This window comes from Ambystoma mexicanum, chromosome 1p (assembly GCF_040938575.1).
Source record: "Ambystoma mexicanum isolate Mex_15411 chromosome 1p, UKY_AmexF1_1, whole genome shotgun sequence".
Classification (NCBI taxonomy): domain Eukaryota; kingdom Metazoa; phylum Chordata; class Amphibia; order Caudata; family Ambystomatidae; genus Ambystoma; species Ambystoma mexicanum.
Window position 1 is genome coordinate 1,332,933,854 of NC_090921.1, and position 17,829 is coordinate 1,332,951,682.

At 44.6% G+C, this 17,829-nt stretch overlaps 1 protein-coding gene across 1 annotated transcript in view; it reads right to left on the bottom strand.

Moving 5' to 3' along the window:
* The window catches only part of LOC138453740 (scavenger receptor cysteine-rich domain-containing group B protein-like), a 157,809-nt gene extending 145,029 nt beyond the window's left edge, over positions 1-12,780 (bottom strand). The window contains exon 1 of the mRNA XM_069606867.1: positions 12,674-12,780. Coding sequence (XP_069462968.1) covers positions 12,674-12,731 — 58 coding nt within the window. The 5' untranslated portion in view covers positions 12,732-12,780. The remainder of the gene's footprint in view (positions 1-12,673) is intronic.
* Positions 12,781-17,829: the final 5,049 nt, after the last annotated feature.

The following is a 17,829-nucleotide window of genomic DNA, read 5'->3' on the forward strand; positions in this document are numbered from 1 at the left end:
AATAGGGCGGTAATTCCCCTTTCCTCCAAGGCGGTACCGCTAAATTACCGGCATGAAACATGGCGCTAATAGCGCCATGGTTTACTGCCTACCGTGTAATGAGGCCCTAAATCTTTAGGACAGCATTTTAGGGTGTTGGGTCCTCATGCTATTCTTCGCATTAGGATAAATATAGAGGGAAATTATTTTGATCTCTTTTGCCCATATGATTACCGAATACCTGGAAAGGATCAAATAATACTCTCTTTAGAATTACAAGTACATTTTTCACCAGGACTACGCATATATGTAATAAATCCTGATGAGGAAGAATTAAGAATCTCTCTTGTCCTCTCTTGGGCAGATGAATTGAAACTTAGTCTTCTGAATTTTTCAGATGACCCAAAAGAAGAAATTGAGCGGGCCATTTGATGGGCAGATTAAGATATGAGGCCATGGGAAATTCTGATAAACAAGGGTCCGTGCGAGAAGTCCCACAGGAGAAGATCAGGAAAACATGTTGGAGGATCCGTGTAAGTTGACATCTAAACTTAAAGAATGCTTATCTATCGATCTTCCCCTAATCACCACAACCATGAAAAAAGAAGGTATCCCTTTTGAGAAACAACAAAGAGGGAGAGGGTATCCTTTGAAAATCAACTCCATTATTGACCCTTACAGTGTTATTCTTGTAAAGGGTATGAGCATTTGAAAGAACATTGTCCCATGATGGAGTATATTCCTTCTTACTCTTTTCCTATGGATCATTGAAGGCAGGGGAAAGAAAGAATTGAAGTAGTAGGAGAAGAAACTCATACATTCAGTATTGTAGAAATCTCCGAAGAGGGAGACCTATGCGAGAAGGAAACTAAGAAACCAGGAGAAATATTTGTATGTACATGGGATACACATTCTTATCAAATCCCTGCTATTTTGGATGGAAACATTCTGTGGGCCCAATTAGATAGTGGGGGTAAGAAATGTGCCCTACAAGCCGAGTTGCTTCCACAGAAATGCAGGGAGAAGAATAGAGAGGAGGTAGGTCATGTGAGAACCATGTGGAAACCTACCAACAGGTTGAAATACCTATCTCCATTCTGGGTAAAGAATTTCAACTTGCAGTGGCTGTAATCCCCAGCTTGCCAATTCCACTAGTATTGGGAACAGAAGTACTCCAATTCAATCAGTGGATTACACTGATTGCACAAATAAAATTCAGGACAAGTACATCAGGGATTCCCTCTTTAGAAAACCTACCATCCCCAGGAATAGCAAGAAGGCAGGTGAAGAAGAAACCCTCCTGCCTCAAACAGAGAAAAACAGCTTAAAGGGCATGCATGACGCCTTGGAATGCATGTCAGTCTCCTCCATCATAGAAAACCAGGAAAGTCCAGAACCAGGTGATCCTAACCTCTTTGAAAAGGAGTATAGATCCACTGCAGAAGCTTTCCCTCTAAATCAAGGAAGGAATTCATATAAAAGATTGGAACACCTCTTAAAACCCAGTCCAATCAATAAACAGGAGGGCCCTATTTTAACATCTGAACAGACAGGAAAATCAGACCCAAAAGTACTATGTATAGATATTTTGTACACCCAATCCAAGAAAATAACAAACCCCAGAGAAACCAAAGAGGGACACATTCTTTCTACTTTAAACCATCTATGCTATCCTTGCAGAGAGGTTGGTCATCTCACCAGGTTTGATCCGCCAAATCAAAAGGAAGGTGTCCTTATTTCACCCAGCGAAGAATCATATGAAAACCAATACCCTAACCAGTGGTCGAAGTGCACAAAAAGAAGTAGTATAACTATGTTCCCTGCTGGCCTGCCCCCGCTCCCCACAAACCCCATCACCACATCTGCTCCCACGCCCCATCCAAACCCCCTAACAAACAAACCTGCTGTTTAAGGGTCTGTTTAGTGCAGTGCACTGAAGTGAAAATTTCAAATTTTTCCTACAGTTTTGATCTTAAAACGAAACAATTCCAGAACTGTTTCTTTTTAAAATAAAAGTGTAGGAACAGTAGAACTTTTCAAAAAACCAAGTACAGGAGCACCGCTCCCGCCCACTTCGACCACTGAGGTAGACATGTGGATGTGTGTATAATGACTTTGTGTATGTGAATTGTATCTACTGGTGGATGGTGATTGTGTCTCTGTCTGAACAGAAGGATGCTGGTTGTGTGTTGATGTACTTATGTGGCTTTGTCACGATTCCATGAGTGGGTACATTATATGTGGGTGGAAATGGATAGGTTGTATCTTTGAGGCTGGGTGGATGAATGGGATATTTCTGGATGTGAACGTATTGATGAATAGATGAACCATTGACTGATGAGATCATTGAAAAATCTGTGGATGATGGATGGATGGCTGGATGGATGGGTGAGATTCGGACTGGATTGATGAATAGATTGTGCTCGTGTGGATGAATGCAATGTCAGTGTGGATGGATGTGTGGAGGGAGTGATTGTATATTCATGGACAGATGTATAGAGGGTTGGTGAGTTTGTGTGAATATGTGTGTGTGGTGGTGTATGAGGTGTACGTTAATGGATGGATGTAGCTATCTTGCATGTCTGGAAGATATTTTACTTGTGTTCAAATGGATGGTGAATTTGTGTGTGTGTATGCGTGTGTGTATAGCTCAGTGGTTATCGTGTGCATGGCTGCATGTGGATAAATGGATGCCAACGTTGTGGCTACATAGATGGGAGTTTGTGTGTGGATGGATGTAGGTATTTATGTATTTGTTCATGGATGATGAGTTTATCAGATGTGTGTTTGTGTGAGGGGATGAGTGTATGTGGTGTGTGTGTTTAGATATTGATGTGTGACTAACTGGATGATTGTTGGGCTTGTGTGTGCGGGTGGATAGCAAGTGAGACAGAGTATGAGTGTGGATGTATAGTGTGTGCATGCATGTGGGTGTAGTCATTTTTGTGATTGTGTGTGGATAGGTGGGGTGCGTGGATGTATAAATAAGAACAATATGTGTGTGTGTGTGTGATGTGATTGGGTGATGTATGTGGGTTGATTAAAAAGGTTTGTGTGCAAGTGTGTGGGTGATAAGGTTGTATTTTTTTATGTGCATAGATGGAGATTGTGTGTGAAGGCACCCTACCTGGCATGTGCTGGTGTGCTGTCTAGCGGGTTCGTACTGCCACCTACATGCCAAGTAATATCACATACTACACATCCTTTATTGGCCATGCAATGGTATTAACTGCCAAGTGCTGTGTGTTGGGAGCAATAGTAACACTATTTGGTAGGTCACAATCAGGCGACAAACAAGCAGACATGATTTCTAAAAGGCTCTTTTGATTCAAAAGACCTATTTTTTCCCTAACTCTGTAATACTAAGCCCTACTATATACAAATGAAAATAACAAGGGAGGCTTGTCATTCTGTCAAGATGGTCAAACATAAATAAAGTCCTCTGTCCAGAAGTCCGACTCTAACCTACTTTCACTCCCTACTGCTCAAAAGAAGACATACTTTTGGGACAACGGAAAGGGGTTGTTGCTGACTTCTCACCACCACCCGTGTGTCTCTTTACCATAGGCCTTTGCCTATTTCACAGTCCAAAACATATAGTTTGCATAAGGCTGGAGTGCCATCCTGGGGTTCCAACCAGGTATCTCTGGTTCTCCTTCACTATGTGTGTCTCACAGTCCTTCTCCCTTCATAGAGAATTTGGTATGTTCACTCTTTCATTCATCTCTTCCTCTCACCCTCTAGGACTCGCTCCTGCTCCTCCTGTAGTGCTCTTCAGTTCTTCCACCCACACTGGGCTTCTCTTTGTCTCATTTCCCCACTCAGGTGCTTCTTGTGATTTCTCTCCCCGCTCAAGGTCTTCTTAGCTTTTTCCCAGCACTGGGGTTTCTCTCCGTTTCTCTCCCCACTCTGGTGTTTCTCTGCTCTTCCCCCTTCTCAGGGGTTCTCTCTCTTTCTTTCCACCCTGGGGCTCCTCTGTCCCTCCCAGACACTACAACTTTCTCCAGTTTCTGGTCCCATTCTGGGCGGTTCTCAGTCACTCTGCTCCAGGGATCTTTCCCTTCTCATTCCCCTTCTCTGGGGCTTGCTTCCTGCTTCTGCACTCTGGGCTTGTTTCCCTCTTTCTACCCACTCTTGGGCTGCTTCCTCTCCCTTGCCGCTTGCCTCCCTTTCATCGGAAGCCACTGCGTACCTGTATCTGACTAGAAGTGCTTCCTGAGAGGGCAGTGTAGGTAGACTGCCTCTCATCTCGCTGCTGAGTCGCTTATGCAACCCCTCAACTGGACTCTGCGGCGGTGGGTGTCTACTTCTGGTTCCCACTGTCTCTGTGTGGGAGCTTGTGTGCAGTTCCTCCTCAGGGTTCTGCCTCATCCCACTAAGGTACTTGGTTCTCAATTGGGATGTCGTACCTGTTGGCTCCTGTTTCTCGCCTGCCGGCTGTATTGCACTCTCCTAGTGTGGGCCTCTTGGTGGAACGCCACGTCTGGCATTTTGACTCTGCGAGCACCTCTCTCCTCAATGTGCGCTGCAGCATAATTAGGTCTGCACTCTATGTGGCTACTCCTTCCTGATTGGTCTCTCGCTTGACTTGACTTCAGGAGGCTAGTTTTTCTATCATTCTGATCTTTTCCCTAAAGAGGATGAAATGAAGTTTGGATCAGAAGTCAAGACTGCCATAGTTAAAGATTGTGACACATCATAGTTCCTGCATACCCATAAAGGTGTTGGTCTCTCGGGAAAAGGGATGGTAACTTTAATCTCTCTCTGAGGTTTCTCTGTCCCCAAAGGGGGAGTCACATCTAGAGGGACCCTGCTTAACCTGTCCTCTAGGGGGTGTTAAGTGTAGCAATCTTACCTCCCTATTTCCAAAGGGGGTGGCTCCCGCCATACAATTCTTTGGTGCCAGGGCCTCATGCGTAATCTGTACAGTTGTGAGGGCACCTCCGAATAAAGTATGGCTCTGGGAACCGTTTCTGTGCCCAGATGTCGCACCAATGCAATGAACGTCTTCAACAGCTAGAACGACTACGAATATAGCTCATGATGAAAGTTCCATCATTCTGCAATAATGGTAACATATTTGATTTGAAATAACATTCAATGGGCCTCATTAGGAGTATGGCGGTAAAACAACAACAGCGCTTTTATCGCTACCGGCATCGTTGCTACCGTACCGCCACACTAGGACTTCTGCTCGCGGGTGCCCTTGCAGCCACTTGGTCTGACCAGGTGGCCGTACCGGCACCCGCGAGCAGAACATGATGGTACCAACGGTACCGTTATAAACTGTACCGCTGCTACCATCCTCCCCATTCCCATTTGAGCCCCTATGTGGGGAGGTACCGGCTCCGGCACCCGCGCAAGGGGAATTACCAGGTCCGCTGAGGTTGGAATGGCCGGGTGATTCCCCTTTCACGGGTGCCGGAGCCAAATGCGAGTTTGGGGCTAGCCTTGCCGGTAAAACCGGCAAGGCTACCTCCAACCTCGTAATGAGGCCCAATATTTTTCCTGAATGTGGACGCAATGAGGGTTTTCCTCAATATGCAGTAAGTGGCGGTAAGTGGCACACATAATATGTATTTAACTTACCAAACAGGCTTCCTTTTGTGTTGTAATTAACTCCAGAATCCCCTTTCACAGGATGGAACGTTGAGCACCATATCATTATCAGAATTGTAGACTACTTTACCAACACCATGATACTGTATTATTTACAGCATTGTGAAATAGTGGAGCAACACTCACATATATATACATTGAATATACCTTTGCATATAGTCATGCCAGTAAGATTGTTAAGTGCTCTCCTTACACATCTGTGTTGCGCTTGCAGGATACAGGTTAGGTCCCCAAAAAGGCCAGCTCAGCAATCTCTGTGTTGGCTCCCTCTGGACAATCAAGCAACACTCAAAACTCTATGCATTATCCAACGAGCTTAATGGGCCACCGATCGCAAAATGCTTTAAACGAAACATGAAAAAGCACTATGTCGTGGGACTTTTAAGGCCAGCCATCTCTCTGTTTCTCTCCGTTAGCTTTGCCATAAAAAAAAAACATCCAGTAGCAGAGAATTGGACATTGCAGGTGAAGCCAGTCATTTAGTCAGTAATCAGTCAATACTTTATTTTAGAGATTGTTTCCATGAAAGTACAAAATACAACTATAAGAAATACAATCATATAAACATTAAGTTGGTTACAGAAAAAACTGTTCAGTATAAAAACAATAACTCAGAAGGTACTCAGCTTCAAGATTATTTTGGAAAACATTGCCCGTCCTGAACAACCACAAAGCCAAAAATCAACTCTGTTAAATACAGAAGTGCCCTAATCTGGATTTAAAAAGCAACCAGTTCTACATCAAAAACGCAAAAGGCAGTTGAATTGCATTCACATGAATAAATAAATATATTAAAATCATCTTTCGGTGTAGTCCATCCTCATAAGAGTATCAGTCAATATAATATAACTTAAATAGGCATTAATATTAAAAACGAGACACAAAGACATACTGACTGTCAAGGATACAAATATATTTCCAAATAATATGAATCTAATATTACACAATCAAGCGACTGGCTACTGAGATGAACTTCAATTGCCTTTCCTACTTACCTACTCCCTAGCATCAAAAGGAGTGCAAGGCCCATGACACTACCTCCCAGGAGGCCAATTAAAGGAATAATTAGGCGTTGCCTGAAATTCCTAAATGTTAATAATGGAATTAACAGCTTTTTTCTACTCGTAGCATGACATCCAAAAAAGAGTATTCTGTTCCGACTTCCCCAATACAGTATGATATGACATGATATGATAGTTTATTTATATAGTGACTACACCCAATGTGTTTCAAAGCGCTTCAAGGCAAGGGAGGGAACAAGGGAAAATACAATGACATTCTTACAGGCCATGAACAGTAAGGATGTGCAATTAACTATCATACTCGGCCTGACGACATTTCAGATAGTGCAAGAGCTAAGACATAGATAAGGAAGGGAGGGGGAGAGTGGGAAGGAAATGCAAAGAGACAGGTGACTACCGTAATAGGCCTGACGACATTTCTGGTAGAGCCGGAGAAAACAAAAGGTGAGGGAGAGGGGTGCAGAAAGGGAGGCGTGGACCAAAACAAGCGACTATCATACTAGGCCTGCCGACATTTCAAATAGTGCTGGAGGGGTAGTGGGGAGGAAAAAAACAGTAATGGGAGGGTGGAGGAAACAGACGACGTTGCTATCATATAAGGTCCAGGGACAATTCTGATAGAGTAAGTGCATAGAAGAAACTAAGGGGAGGAGATAGGAAAGGAAGAAGGGAAAGGAGGAGGGAACAGAGAGTAAGCAGTCAAAAAGAGTGGAGAAGCAAGAGTGGAGAGCGAATACAATTGCAGAAGTCAGTAGTAACACATAAGGTATCTAGTGGAATGAAGTTTGTTCCTAGTTTAGTTATAAGTGTATTGCTGCAGTAGGGGACAATAGGTTGTATGTCCTCACGCTTGTCATCATGGACTCTGTTCTTGAGAGAGTGTCCTCAATGGCTATGCACCTCATTACAAAGAATAGTTGTAGTATTACTATCAACCCAATGTATAATACCAATATTCATAGTGTGTGTTGGCTAGGCAGGATTGTATACAGGGCAGGCAAGGGATTTGCTACAGTACATTATTCAGGATGTATTGCAGAGCAATGGGGCATTACTACCCAGGAGAGGATTGCTGTAACAGGTGTCATTGGTCCTTGGCTAAGTAATGGGCCCCCAGTGAAGCCAGGGTGAATAATGAAGGTAATGATTGATAACACCTGTTACAGTCCTCCCACCCAGGGCTCTAATGCTATTATAATATGACTAAATCACAGAAACAGGCTAACAACAAAATAAAACAGTGGGAGAATGTGCTCAGAAACTTGCGTGAGCGTTGTCCTGCTAAAATGAAGGCTAAGGGGGACAGTGAGCATTGAGGCAACATGTTGGGGTAAAAGATCATGCTATGTAACAATGCGTACGCCCTATGCTCTCCCATTATTTACAATAGCCTACAACATCCCAATGTTATAATGGGGCGTTAAGCCCCTTTTCTAAGGGCTGGAAAGGGTGGTAACGGCCCGGCAGCACATGTTAATGGCCCGAGCGTGTGGCGTCCCGTTGAATGAAGGAAAATACTTTTCCACGATGGCTGCCATGGAAAGCGATGCGTAGCTCCGTACAAAACCCCTCTTCCCTTTCCATGGTGGCCTGCAGGAGCAGAGAGGAAGAAGGGGTGTTGGAGGGGAGTGACGCCGCCCCAGTAATAAAGTGGGGGGTGGGAAGGGACAGAAAATACATAAATAACGGGACGGAAGGTGAGGGGAAAATGGCGGCGGAGGGAGCCAGCAGTCAGGTGTGATGGAATGCGGGCTTTCACCAGCAGTTCAAGCCTGCTTTCCTAGCCACCTGATTGGCTGGCTCCCCTGCCACGGTGCTAATGGATCTTGATAAAATTAGTGTCATTAGTCCAAATCCTTCCACTTAATTGATACCCATTTCTGTATGCAAAAGAAATGATGGTGCTGTCCCTGGTAATCCTAAAAGTTTCTCAGTGAATTATCTTCTACTATTTGCAAGCCAGGGCAATTTAAGTAGCTACACATTGCTGACTCCTTGGTTGACAAGCCTAGTGATTTGGACTTATACACTTGTACTATGGAATCAAGAGACTCAACTCCAAGGTATCTAGCAAATTTAAAAACAGCCCCACTCGCTTGAGAGGTTAAAGAACACTTGGGCCTCATTTCGAGTAAGGTGGTGCAGCAAACAGTGTGGCAAAAGGACAGTCATTCCACTGCTGCCACTTAACTGCCACATTACCGTGCTGCCGAACTGTGAGTTTTGCCGGTATAATGAATGATTTAAAAAACTGGAGGTAAATCATCAACCTTACTGCCAAAAATGGTCAGATTTGCAATGCGGAATCGCCGCTCGTGGTAAATCCGACAAAAATCCCAATGGGGTCCTATAGACTCTAAAAATAGGGACTAACACCACTGTGCCAAAACTTGTAATACTGTGGTAAATTCGCAGGACCGGGTGGTGGTAACGCTTATCTATTTACTGATGATTTACTGCCAGATTCGTCATGAGGCCCATTGCCTTCAGGCATGAGCGCCCCACTTAACTTTCTCAGAAATCGGGACTCTCAGATGAACAAAATCATAGGCCTATCCCAACTTTCCTCCATTAAAATAAAAACTCTGAGCACTGTTTTTTTCAATCCATTACAATTTCTTCTTTGATTTGCTGATATGAACTGATAATCCTCGGGTGGACATATAGATCATGTAGGCCAATGCACACGGGATGAAAGCAGGTCATGAAGCTCTCCAGACTGGGCTTTAGAAAAGGAATTCAGGAGGAGTGATATTTTAGCATATGCCTGAGGATGGCCCCTACTGGATAGCAGGGTATAACAAGACATGATAACAGCTGTGGACAGAACTGAAATAAGCACCGACCTGAAGTATTCGACTGTAGCTGACTGGAACCTGCAGTGAAAAGAGCACAGGAAAAGGAAGCACAAAGACACGAATTAGAGCATGGAGAAAAAACACTGCAACAAATGAAAGGCGGCATCAAGAGCATGTTAAACAAGCCGCCAGGAAAGAAATGATCTCTTCTCAGCTGTGTGAATTTGACCACCTTGTGCTTACGGAGAGATCCCCAAATAATGTTACAGCCATTGCTCTTACACACTGAGCTAGCATCTCTATGGGGGGAAAGGCATCCAAGGTTGTCCGTCTGCTCAAGGCACTATACAGTTCCTAGTCACTGGCAACCTTGGTAAAAGATAGGTAGTGCATGGACACAGATACAAATCATCAGAGAACACAGATTGAAAAGGTCTAGTTAAGCTGAAGGGATAAGCTGAAAGGGAATCTATCTCTGTCGCTGAATTCCAAGTAAACACTGGGGTGGCTGCTGCACCCAGTGACTGGGACAATGAGACCTCAGTCAGGTGCTGGAAATATGAAACAAAAGGAGGAACCAAGCTTAGACAGCCGAGCTACCTCTCACGCTGGAATTAACACCAATGGGAGGGGAACCTTTGACTAGACTTTGGGACTAACATAGATACATGAAATGACACTAGAAACTGAAACCATTCCAAGATGGAGTAACGGTTCACTTGAACATTCAAGTGAAAAAAAAAAACAGAATGTAATCAATACCTGGAAACTGCAGCTTACGTATTATAGGTGCATAGGTTCACGGCAATGAGAAACACAATTCTGTTACAACACATACAAACTGGAAGCATGAAAGTAGTGCTGCATGGGATACTAGGACGAGCTGGAAAACAGAGCTTGCAAGCCAGGTTTAAGACCGGAAAAACAAGGAGTCTGCAAATCAGGCCTCGGGCTGAAAGGGAGAGCTGCCAGCTCCCTTATTCTGGAAACTAAGTAGAAGAAGCAAACCAACAGGATCAAGATCTGGTTCAGAGCGGGAAAGGTCCGGGAGGAAGGCAGTTGCTGCGAGCAGTCAACTGAAAAACACGAGGGCATTTAAAGGCATGCTCCTGACAGTCAAAAGCAACTGGCAGGTGGTCCGCTCCTATCAGTGCTCCTTGCCAGGCGTGAGGCAAGGCAAGGCAGAAACGGATTGTGGCTTTATAATTTGTCTGGGAAGCATGCTGAAATGTACCAGGCCAGGAGCCCTGCGCAGTGCAACGGCACAAAACAGTACGTTTGCAAATCAGGCCTCAGACGGGAAAGGAATGCAGCTACCACTCCTGATCTGGAAACAAAGGAGCACTGGCAACCTAACAGGAAGGCGGGTCCTGAAATACTGAACTTCTTCCTGTTCTCCAATTTTCCAACTGCAATATCTGCCATTTGGGTTTAGCACAACATGCAATAAGCAGTGACAAAATGTAAGCCATAAACAAAGCCCCACCGAATAATCTCTGGTAAAGCCAGAAATACTCAGAAACTCCCCTGCTGCCTTAACAAGAACTGCAACTTCTCTGTCTTGCTCAGGGTCTGAGCAGTACAATTAATACCCTCGATCGCAAACCACAACATGGACTATTTGGTAAGAAGCAATGCGTCCTCCTTGTCCATTTTGAGAGGCGGACTCCACTACAGAAACTCCCGAAGTAGAAGGCACCCTCGTTTGACTCCTGCTGCCCCTGATCAGCACCCTGCATGCCTCTCTCCCGTACCCGAGCCTCTGCGTCAGCATACGATATAGGACACTTCCACTGAACTGACGACACTTGGGCTTACTGCACAAACTCAGGTCACTGTTTATAGCATAACACAGAGAACACCACCACAACCACAGTTCCCTCCCTACAAACCGACCTTTTCTCATTAAGGCACTCCTTATGTCATGACCACCCCTACACTTGGCACAGCACTGCAACCCTCAGCAAACATGGGTCACACGCCCATACTTAGGGCCGGCCGCACTGCTCTGGGCGGCAAAAAAACATTAGGCACCCCCCGCCTCTCAAGTGCGGCCCTGGTCACATTTTTCAATAGGCGCTGATCAGCTCCCTACTGTTAATAGAGCCAGAGAGCGGAGCGCATTTAATTTCAATAGGTGCTTGCCACGCCTTCTCCCACCACGCCAGCTCAGGGGAGACCTTGAAAGACTCACCAGAACTGGCATGGTGGGGGGCTACTGGCAGGGTGCCCCAGGCGGTCGCCCAGGTGGCTCACCCCTAAGGCCGGCTCTGCCAATACATCTGACATTTGAAACAATGCAACGGTGCAGGAACATATTTTCACCACTCAAACCCCAAAAACCTTTCAAACCAAGACACAAGGTTCCGACAGCACCTCGGACCCGAAGGTCACCGACACTGTAGAGGATAACCCCCCCCACCCCCACTTCCAAATCCGTATTCAAATAAATGCCATAGAGAACACGATTGTATCTAGGCCCACCCGTTCAGCCCACTTTCCTCACAGCGATTAACCTCTCCAAACAAGCTTGGTTCAGCCAACACCACTCGAGTTTTAGCAGCCAGGTAAAGTCAGGCAACAGATGACGCAACAGATGCTGAAAAAGCAACTTTATGGCCAGAGGCGTTGCTAGGGGGGGCTAAGTTGGCTATAGCCCCTGGTCTTTTGGTTGTAGCCCCGGATAGAATCTCAGGAGCTACAACCAAAAGGCGAGCTAGCCCCCAGTCATGACAGTTCCGACATTAGCGTAGCCCCAGGCCTTTTCCAGACCTAGCAACACCCCTGTTTATGGCCATTGCTTTGAGTATGTTTTATGGTCTGAGAGCAAGAAAGAACTCAGGTTTAGTAGTTCAGGGGGAAGACTGGTAGCTCCTGAGGTCTTTCTTTCAGAGCGAGGCGCCAGGAGGATTCGGCTGAGGTACCAGGCGGAGGAAAGGGATATGGCCCAAGACAGCATAAACAAGCAAATGAAATGAAAGATTACAGAAAGGGAGTTTCCTCGCACATTTGGCTTATTTTACCAATAAAGGTTGCCACCTCATTTAATCCAGTGCAACGACATGTAGCATCCATGTCGTTTCTTAGCCCAAGTGATTTTGTGTAAATGGTTGTTGTGTGTGTGTGTTTCATATTGGATTATGTTGACGAGGGGCCCTTTGACCACGAAAATCTTATTTCCTTTCTTGCCATAAGAATTTCCCTTTCCAGAGCCGAGTCAAAATGGCATTGTATTTTTTCTTTGGTGACACTTACCAACACCCTGAGGTGACAGCAAGCATAATAGCCAGACGTTCACAAACACCGCCATCATCTTCTGGCATCCACTATGAGTAGCACTCCGTCTTTACAGGTGAGCCTCTGCAAGATAATTGTAGGGATACAAACAGAGCTGTCAAATGGCATCAACTGGAGTAACCATCCTAATAGAATATAACATAAACACAAAATCACGTTAAGATATGCATGAATAAACCACAACATACAGCCTGTGCTCTACACGTTCAGTCTTCCTCGTAGCTCCACTCTTTGGGACAACATCACAGTGCCAACATTGCCTCCTGAAGGTGGGAGTGACAGGACCAGTGCTGAACTCTTTCCGAACCCCATGAGAGACCAACAAGTTAGGAACTACCATGTCCCATAGGTACAGGGTATAGGGGACTGCATTTTCCAAGATGCATCAGGTTTCGAAATCGAAAAAACCCAGAGCAGATTCCAGAATGTCTTCCATGGATTCAGGAAGAGATATGATATGAGGAAGTTCTAGCAAAGCCAGAGAGGCCCCTTAGTCAACAGGTGCAGATCCTCAAAAAGGAAAACCGGACTTTTTCCAACTCCCCCTCTCCCCCCTGCAGCAGAACTTGTGAAGGAGAACAGCTTGCTCCCATCCCTGCTACTGCAGCAAGGAGAGAAATACATCCTTTCCCCCAGCCCAAAGAAAAAACGAATTTGCACATGTGGGAAACTTACTATAGGATTTTCTGTACCTTGTGGTGACATTTAAACACCAGACACCAAAGAATGAACTTCTGTACAGTGGGACAGCCAGGGGGCAAGGCAGGAGCAGAGTAACAGACATGCACCAGCATGGAGAAAACTGGAAAGCAATGCAAAATGGCAGCAAGTCTTTTAAAGACGTCCCTCCGCTGGCTCCGAATATGAAGTCAATTAACCAATCAATTAAAAACTTTGCTTCAGCTAATAAGAGGCCAAGTGAGGCGACGAAAAGAGAGTGAAAGAGAGAGCGACTCTGAAGGGTAACAGGGGCAGAAAGCCCCTAGTCCAAGAAAATGGGAGTCGGTAACAGAGAGAAGGGGAGCCCCAAGAAGGGGAGGAGTCTTGGGATACTTAGCCAAGGAAGGAAGCCCTAAATCCAGAGAGAGGTGGAGAAGCCTTGTTGTCCACATAATAAGGCTTAGGGACTAAGAACTAGACTGTATGCTTTTCTTGCTGCTGACCTCCACAATTAATAATGCTTTCAAAGACTATGTTTCCCAAGAACATTTATGTTACAGCCATGCTGCAATATTTTCCATGTAATCGTTTAATAGTTAGCTTTTGTTAATGAAACCTTTTAACTTTATTCTTGTGCTAGTAGTTGTATGTTCCCTTTGCCATGTGGCATCTTCGAGGACGTCGCAGATTAAGCCATGTCAGAAGTGCACCTACTGGGTGCTTTCTTGGAAATCTACTTAATGTGCGCAACCGAGAATAACTTCCCAAAGCCTTGTGCAAACATGAAGATTTACCAAATAATCCTCAGACTTCACGTGACCCTAAGAAATACCCAATTGCTGGTATATTTGGGTTAAAGATCTGTAGCAAAAAACAAAACCTAAGGTTGATTGGTCAATGCCAGCATTTATCAGTACGGTTGCCCTTACTTTAAAGGCAGTGGGCCTCATTCCGACCCTGGCGTTAACCAAGGCGCTATTAGCGCCTTGGTTGACGCTGTTATCTTTCCGACTCCGCCATGGTGAATGGCGGAATTACCGCCCCATTCCAAGGTTGGCGGGGTCGGTAATTCCCCATTCACCAAGGGCCCTTCCCCATTCCCATTTTTGCCCCATAGGGCTCAATGGGAACGGGGAAGGCGCTAATTACGGCACCGTAAATTACGGTGCCGTAATTAGCTCCTAGGTCCCTTTGCGGGTTGGTTTTTTAACGCCTGCAAAAAGCAGGCGTTAAGTACCAACCCGCAAAGGGAACTCGGAATAGGGCGGTAAGGGTTTAACGGCACCGGTCTCGTTAACGGTGACCGTTAACCCTTACCGCCCTACTCGGAATGACCCCCATTGTACTGCAATTCTCACCAGCGCTATTATACCATTAATGGACTCTAGTGACACATCTTGAAAAAGCTACTAAAACTTCTAATGAGACAGTACATGCACTTCTGAGTGTATCGCGTTGATTTGCCGATGCCGAAATTACTTTAAAAAAAACTTGCGGAAATATATAGGGGGCATAAGGGGATAAAAGGAGTCTTGAGGGAGTTTGGGGAGGGGAAACAGCACAGGCACAGGGAAAGTACCGGACCACTCATTGGAGTTGCTTATGTGTACCGGCGTAGTACAAAATAGCATTTTTGTTTAACTAAAAATATATTATGCGAATGTGATTTATACCACACACTGGTGCCATACACATGGCGCTCAGGCAGGTCTGGCAGGAAAAAAGGGAAGGTGTGGGTTTGTTATTGGGAGAAGAGGGAGAGCACAACAGTGCTTTGCTGTTCTGTTGGTAGTGTCAGCTCAGAAAAATCAGTCACTGTGTGTGGGTTTGCTTCTAGGTGGTATGTGTCGTTGGGCGTTTGGGCACTTGAGTCCATATGCAACGTCGTTTGTGCCTGTGGCATAGGGTAGATGGACTGTATTGAGTTATTGGAGGAAGTGTAAAGTTTTGCATTTTGTTGTTAGCGTGGGTGTTGTGGTAGCCGTGTTGAGGGACGGGGAGTGTGTGTGTGTGTGTGTGTGTATGTGTGTCGGTGAGGTGAGGTGTATCTGCAGGAGTGTGGATATTTTTAGTAGGCTTACTGGGAAGAAGGGGGTGATCTGTGTGCCAGTGCTGCATAGATTGTTTGGTGTTTAAAATTAAATTGATAATGCTGTACTTAATGATGTAAGGTATCTCTTTCACTGGTCGGCCAATCCGTTTGGTCCACATGATCTTGGAATCCCGAGCGGAACCCAGTACTTTGTGGTGTACCTCTTTGTATTGAAAGCACATGCTTCTCTTAGACCATGATTTGCTGTTTTAAGTCTGTAAATCAACAAGCCATATTTTGGTTCTTTCCTGAAGGTCAGGTTTCCTCTACTGCGCATATGTTCCTTGTGAACACAATTCCAAATTTCAATTGTGTGTTTGAAAAGGTTGTACCACCATATTTAATTTTTGTATATTGTTTGGGCTCAAGACGTATTTCATTGCAAGGTCTCAGGGTTCGTTTTGGTCTAAAGATGGATAGATTTTCTTTTAGGAATTCTTCTCCTTGGCCATGACTTGCTCTATGGACAATGCAGAGTGTTTGCAATAGATGCTTTTCTTGACTGGTGCCCAGTGTAGGGATCTTAGTGCATGTGTAATGAAATCTCTCTCTTGCCGAGTCTGAGAATGCCTTTTGCTGCTGTATTCTGTATCCGTTGCAGTTTTCTGGTGAGGCAGTCTGGCATTCCAAGGAAGATGATGTTGGCGTAGTATAATATTGACATGACGAGTGAGATAATGGCAAGTGTTCTGTGTGGGAAGGTGAGAAAGGGCAGCATCCGCTTGAAGGTGCACAAATGGAAGGATCATTGCTTCACTACTACAGTGACTTGAGGTTCCAAGTTGTTGTCCATTATAAATCCGAGATTTGTAACTACTTAGGATTCTTCGTCTGTTTCTCATTTCAGGAGGTCATGGTATATGCTGTTGTATAGGTGAGGATTTTGGCTGCGATCGTGATTTCAGTTTTGTCAGGGTTGAGTTGAAGGCTGTTGCTGCTCATCCATCTGTTGATTTGTGAGAGGCAGTGGGTAAGGGTTTGGTGTAAGTGTCAAATGCTTGCGGGGTGGAGAGCCAACTAAATGATACATACTTGAGCTGTGACACTTAGTCACTCTGCTATTTTGTTTATTGAATATACACTGTCAACAGAGCAGCACAAACTCATTACTAATTCATGTTCATCCAATGACCAGCCCGTTACCAAATGCATCATGTGTTCCACGCAGGCATGGTTAATCCTGGGTCTTGACAGGGGGGCCCCAAGCAGACCTTTGAAATGGGCCCCGTTCACCCTCAGCTGGCCCTGGGTACTCGCATATCCTATACAGAATACTCAATCAGTCTTTAAAAAACTGTAAGTTTTTTAAAAGGAGTTTACATAATTTGTAATCACAACTAATATTACATATTGCCCATCCAATTCGTGATTTTATCAGAACACATATGGTTGTTATTTCATCTATGTTGAACTTGTGCATGCATTTCAGAACTGATGTTAAACTTGTTCAGTCCAACCGTGACTTACACCTCAGAAAGGCGTACCTTAAAATGTTTAAATAATTACAACATTGACAGTGTTCTACAGCATTCGTCAAGCCTTTATTACGTACAAATGGAGTGGAGCGATTATCGTTCTTTATTTGGATGATAATATTGATTTGCCAATGGGGTTGTTTAATACTGAGGCTGAGTCTCGTTACTCCAATTTCTGTGGTTGAAAGTGTAGTTACGCTTTTGAATAACTTCTTGCTCTGAGTTGTCTTGCCATAGTAGTGTTGGATTCACAGAGTCAGCGTTGTGATGGGCGCGATTGCCCCAGATCACATGTCTAGAGATGGCACTAGACATAAAGAATGGACTTACCATTGAAACATGATAGCAATCGAGTCACTTGCTCGGTCACCATCTTATATGATGTTTCAATCACATATTGAATCCTAACTCATGAAAACTAGCAATACAAGTACCACAATCAAATCACTACTTCTATCATCATCTTGTGAGATATTGTGTCTATGGACCAATTATTTAGTCAGCATCTATGATTAAATGTTACCTCCAGTATATTTTGTAGAATATGTACAGATTTTAATTACTTACACACACAAGAGGGTTCCAAATTTGGAAACCAAAAGATGGTGCCATTATTCAAATGAATTCATCCCTTTTTATATGGATTTGCGGTTGTAATGCCATACTTGTTTTTTGTGTCACAATTTAGTCTCAGTGGCTTCTGGTGTCGCAGCTGTAACATTTTAAAGAGCAAATCAAAAGAAATCCTTTGCAGTATGGCCATATTCCAAAAAGTGTGCAACTATTGGTGCATTTATCATCTGGGTTCTGATTTTTGAACGATGTTCAGTGATGCGAAGAGTCACAGACCGGGAATGTTTTCCTATGTAGACCCCTTTACACTGACA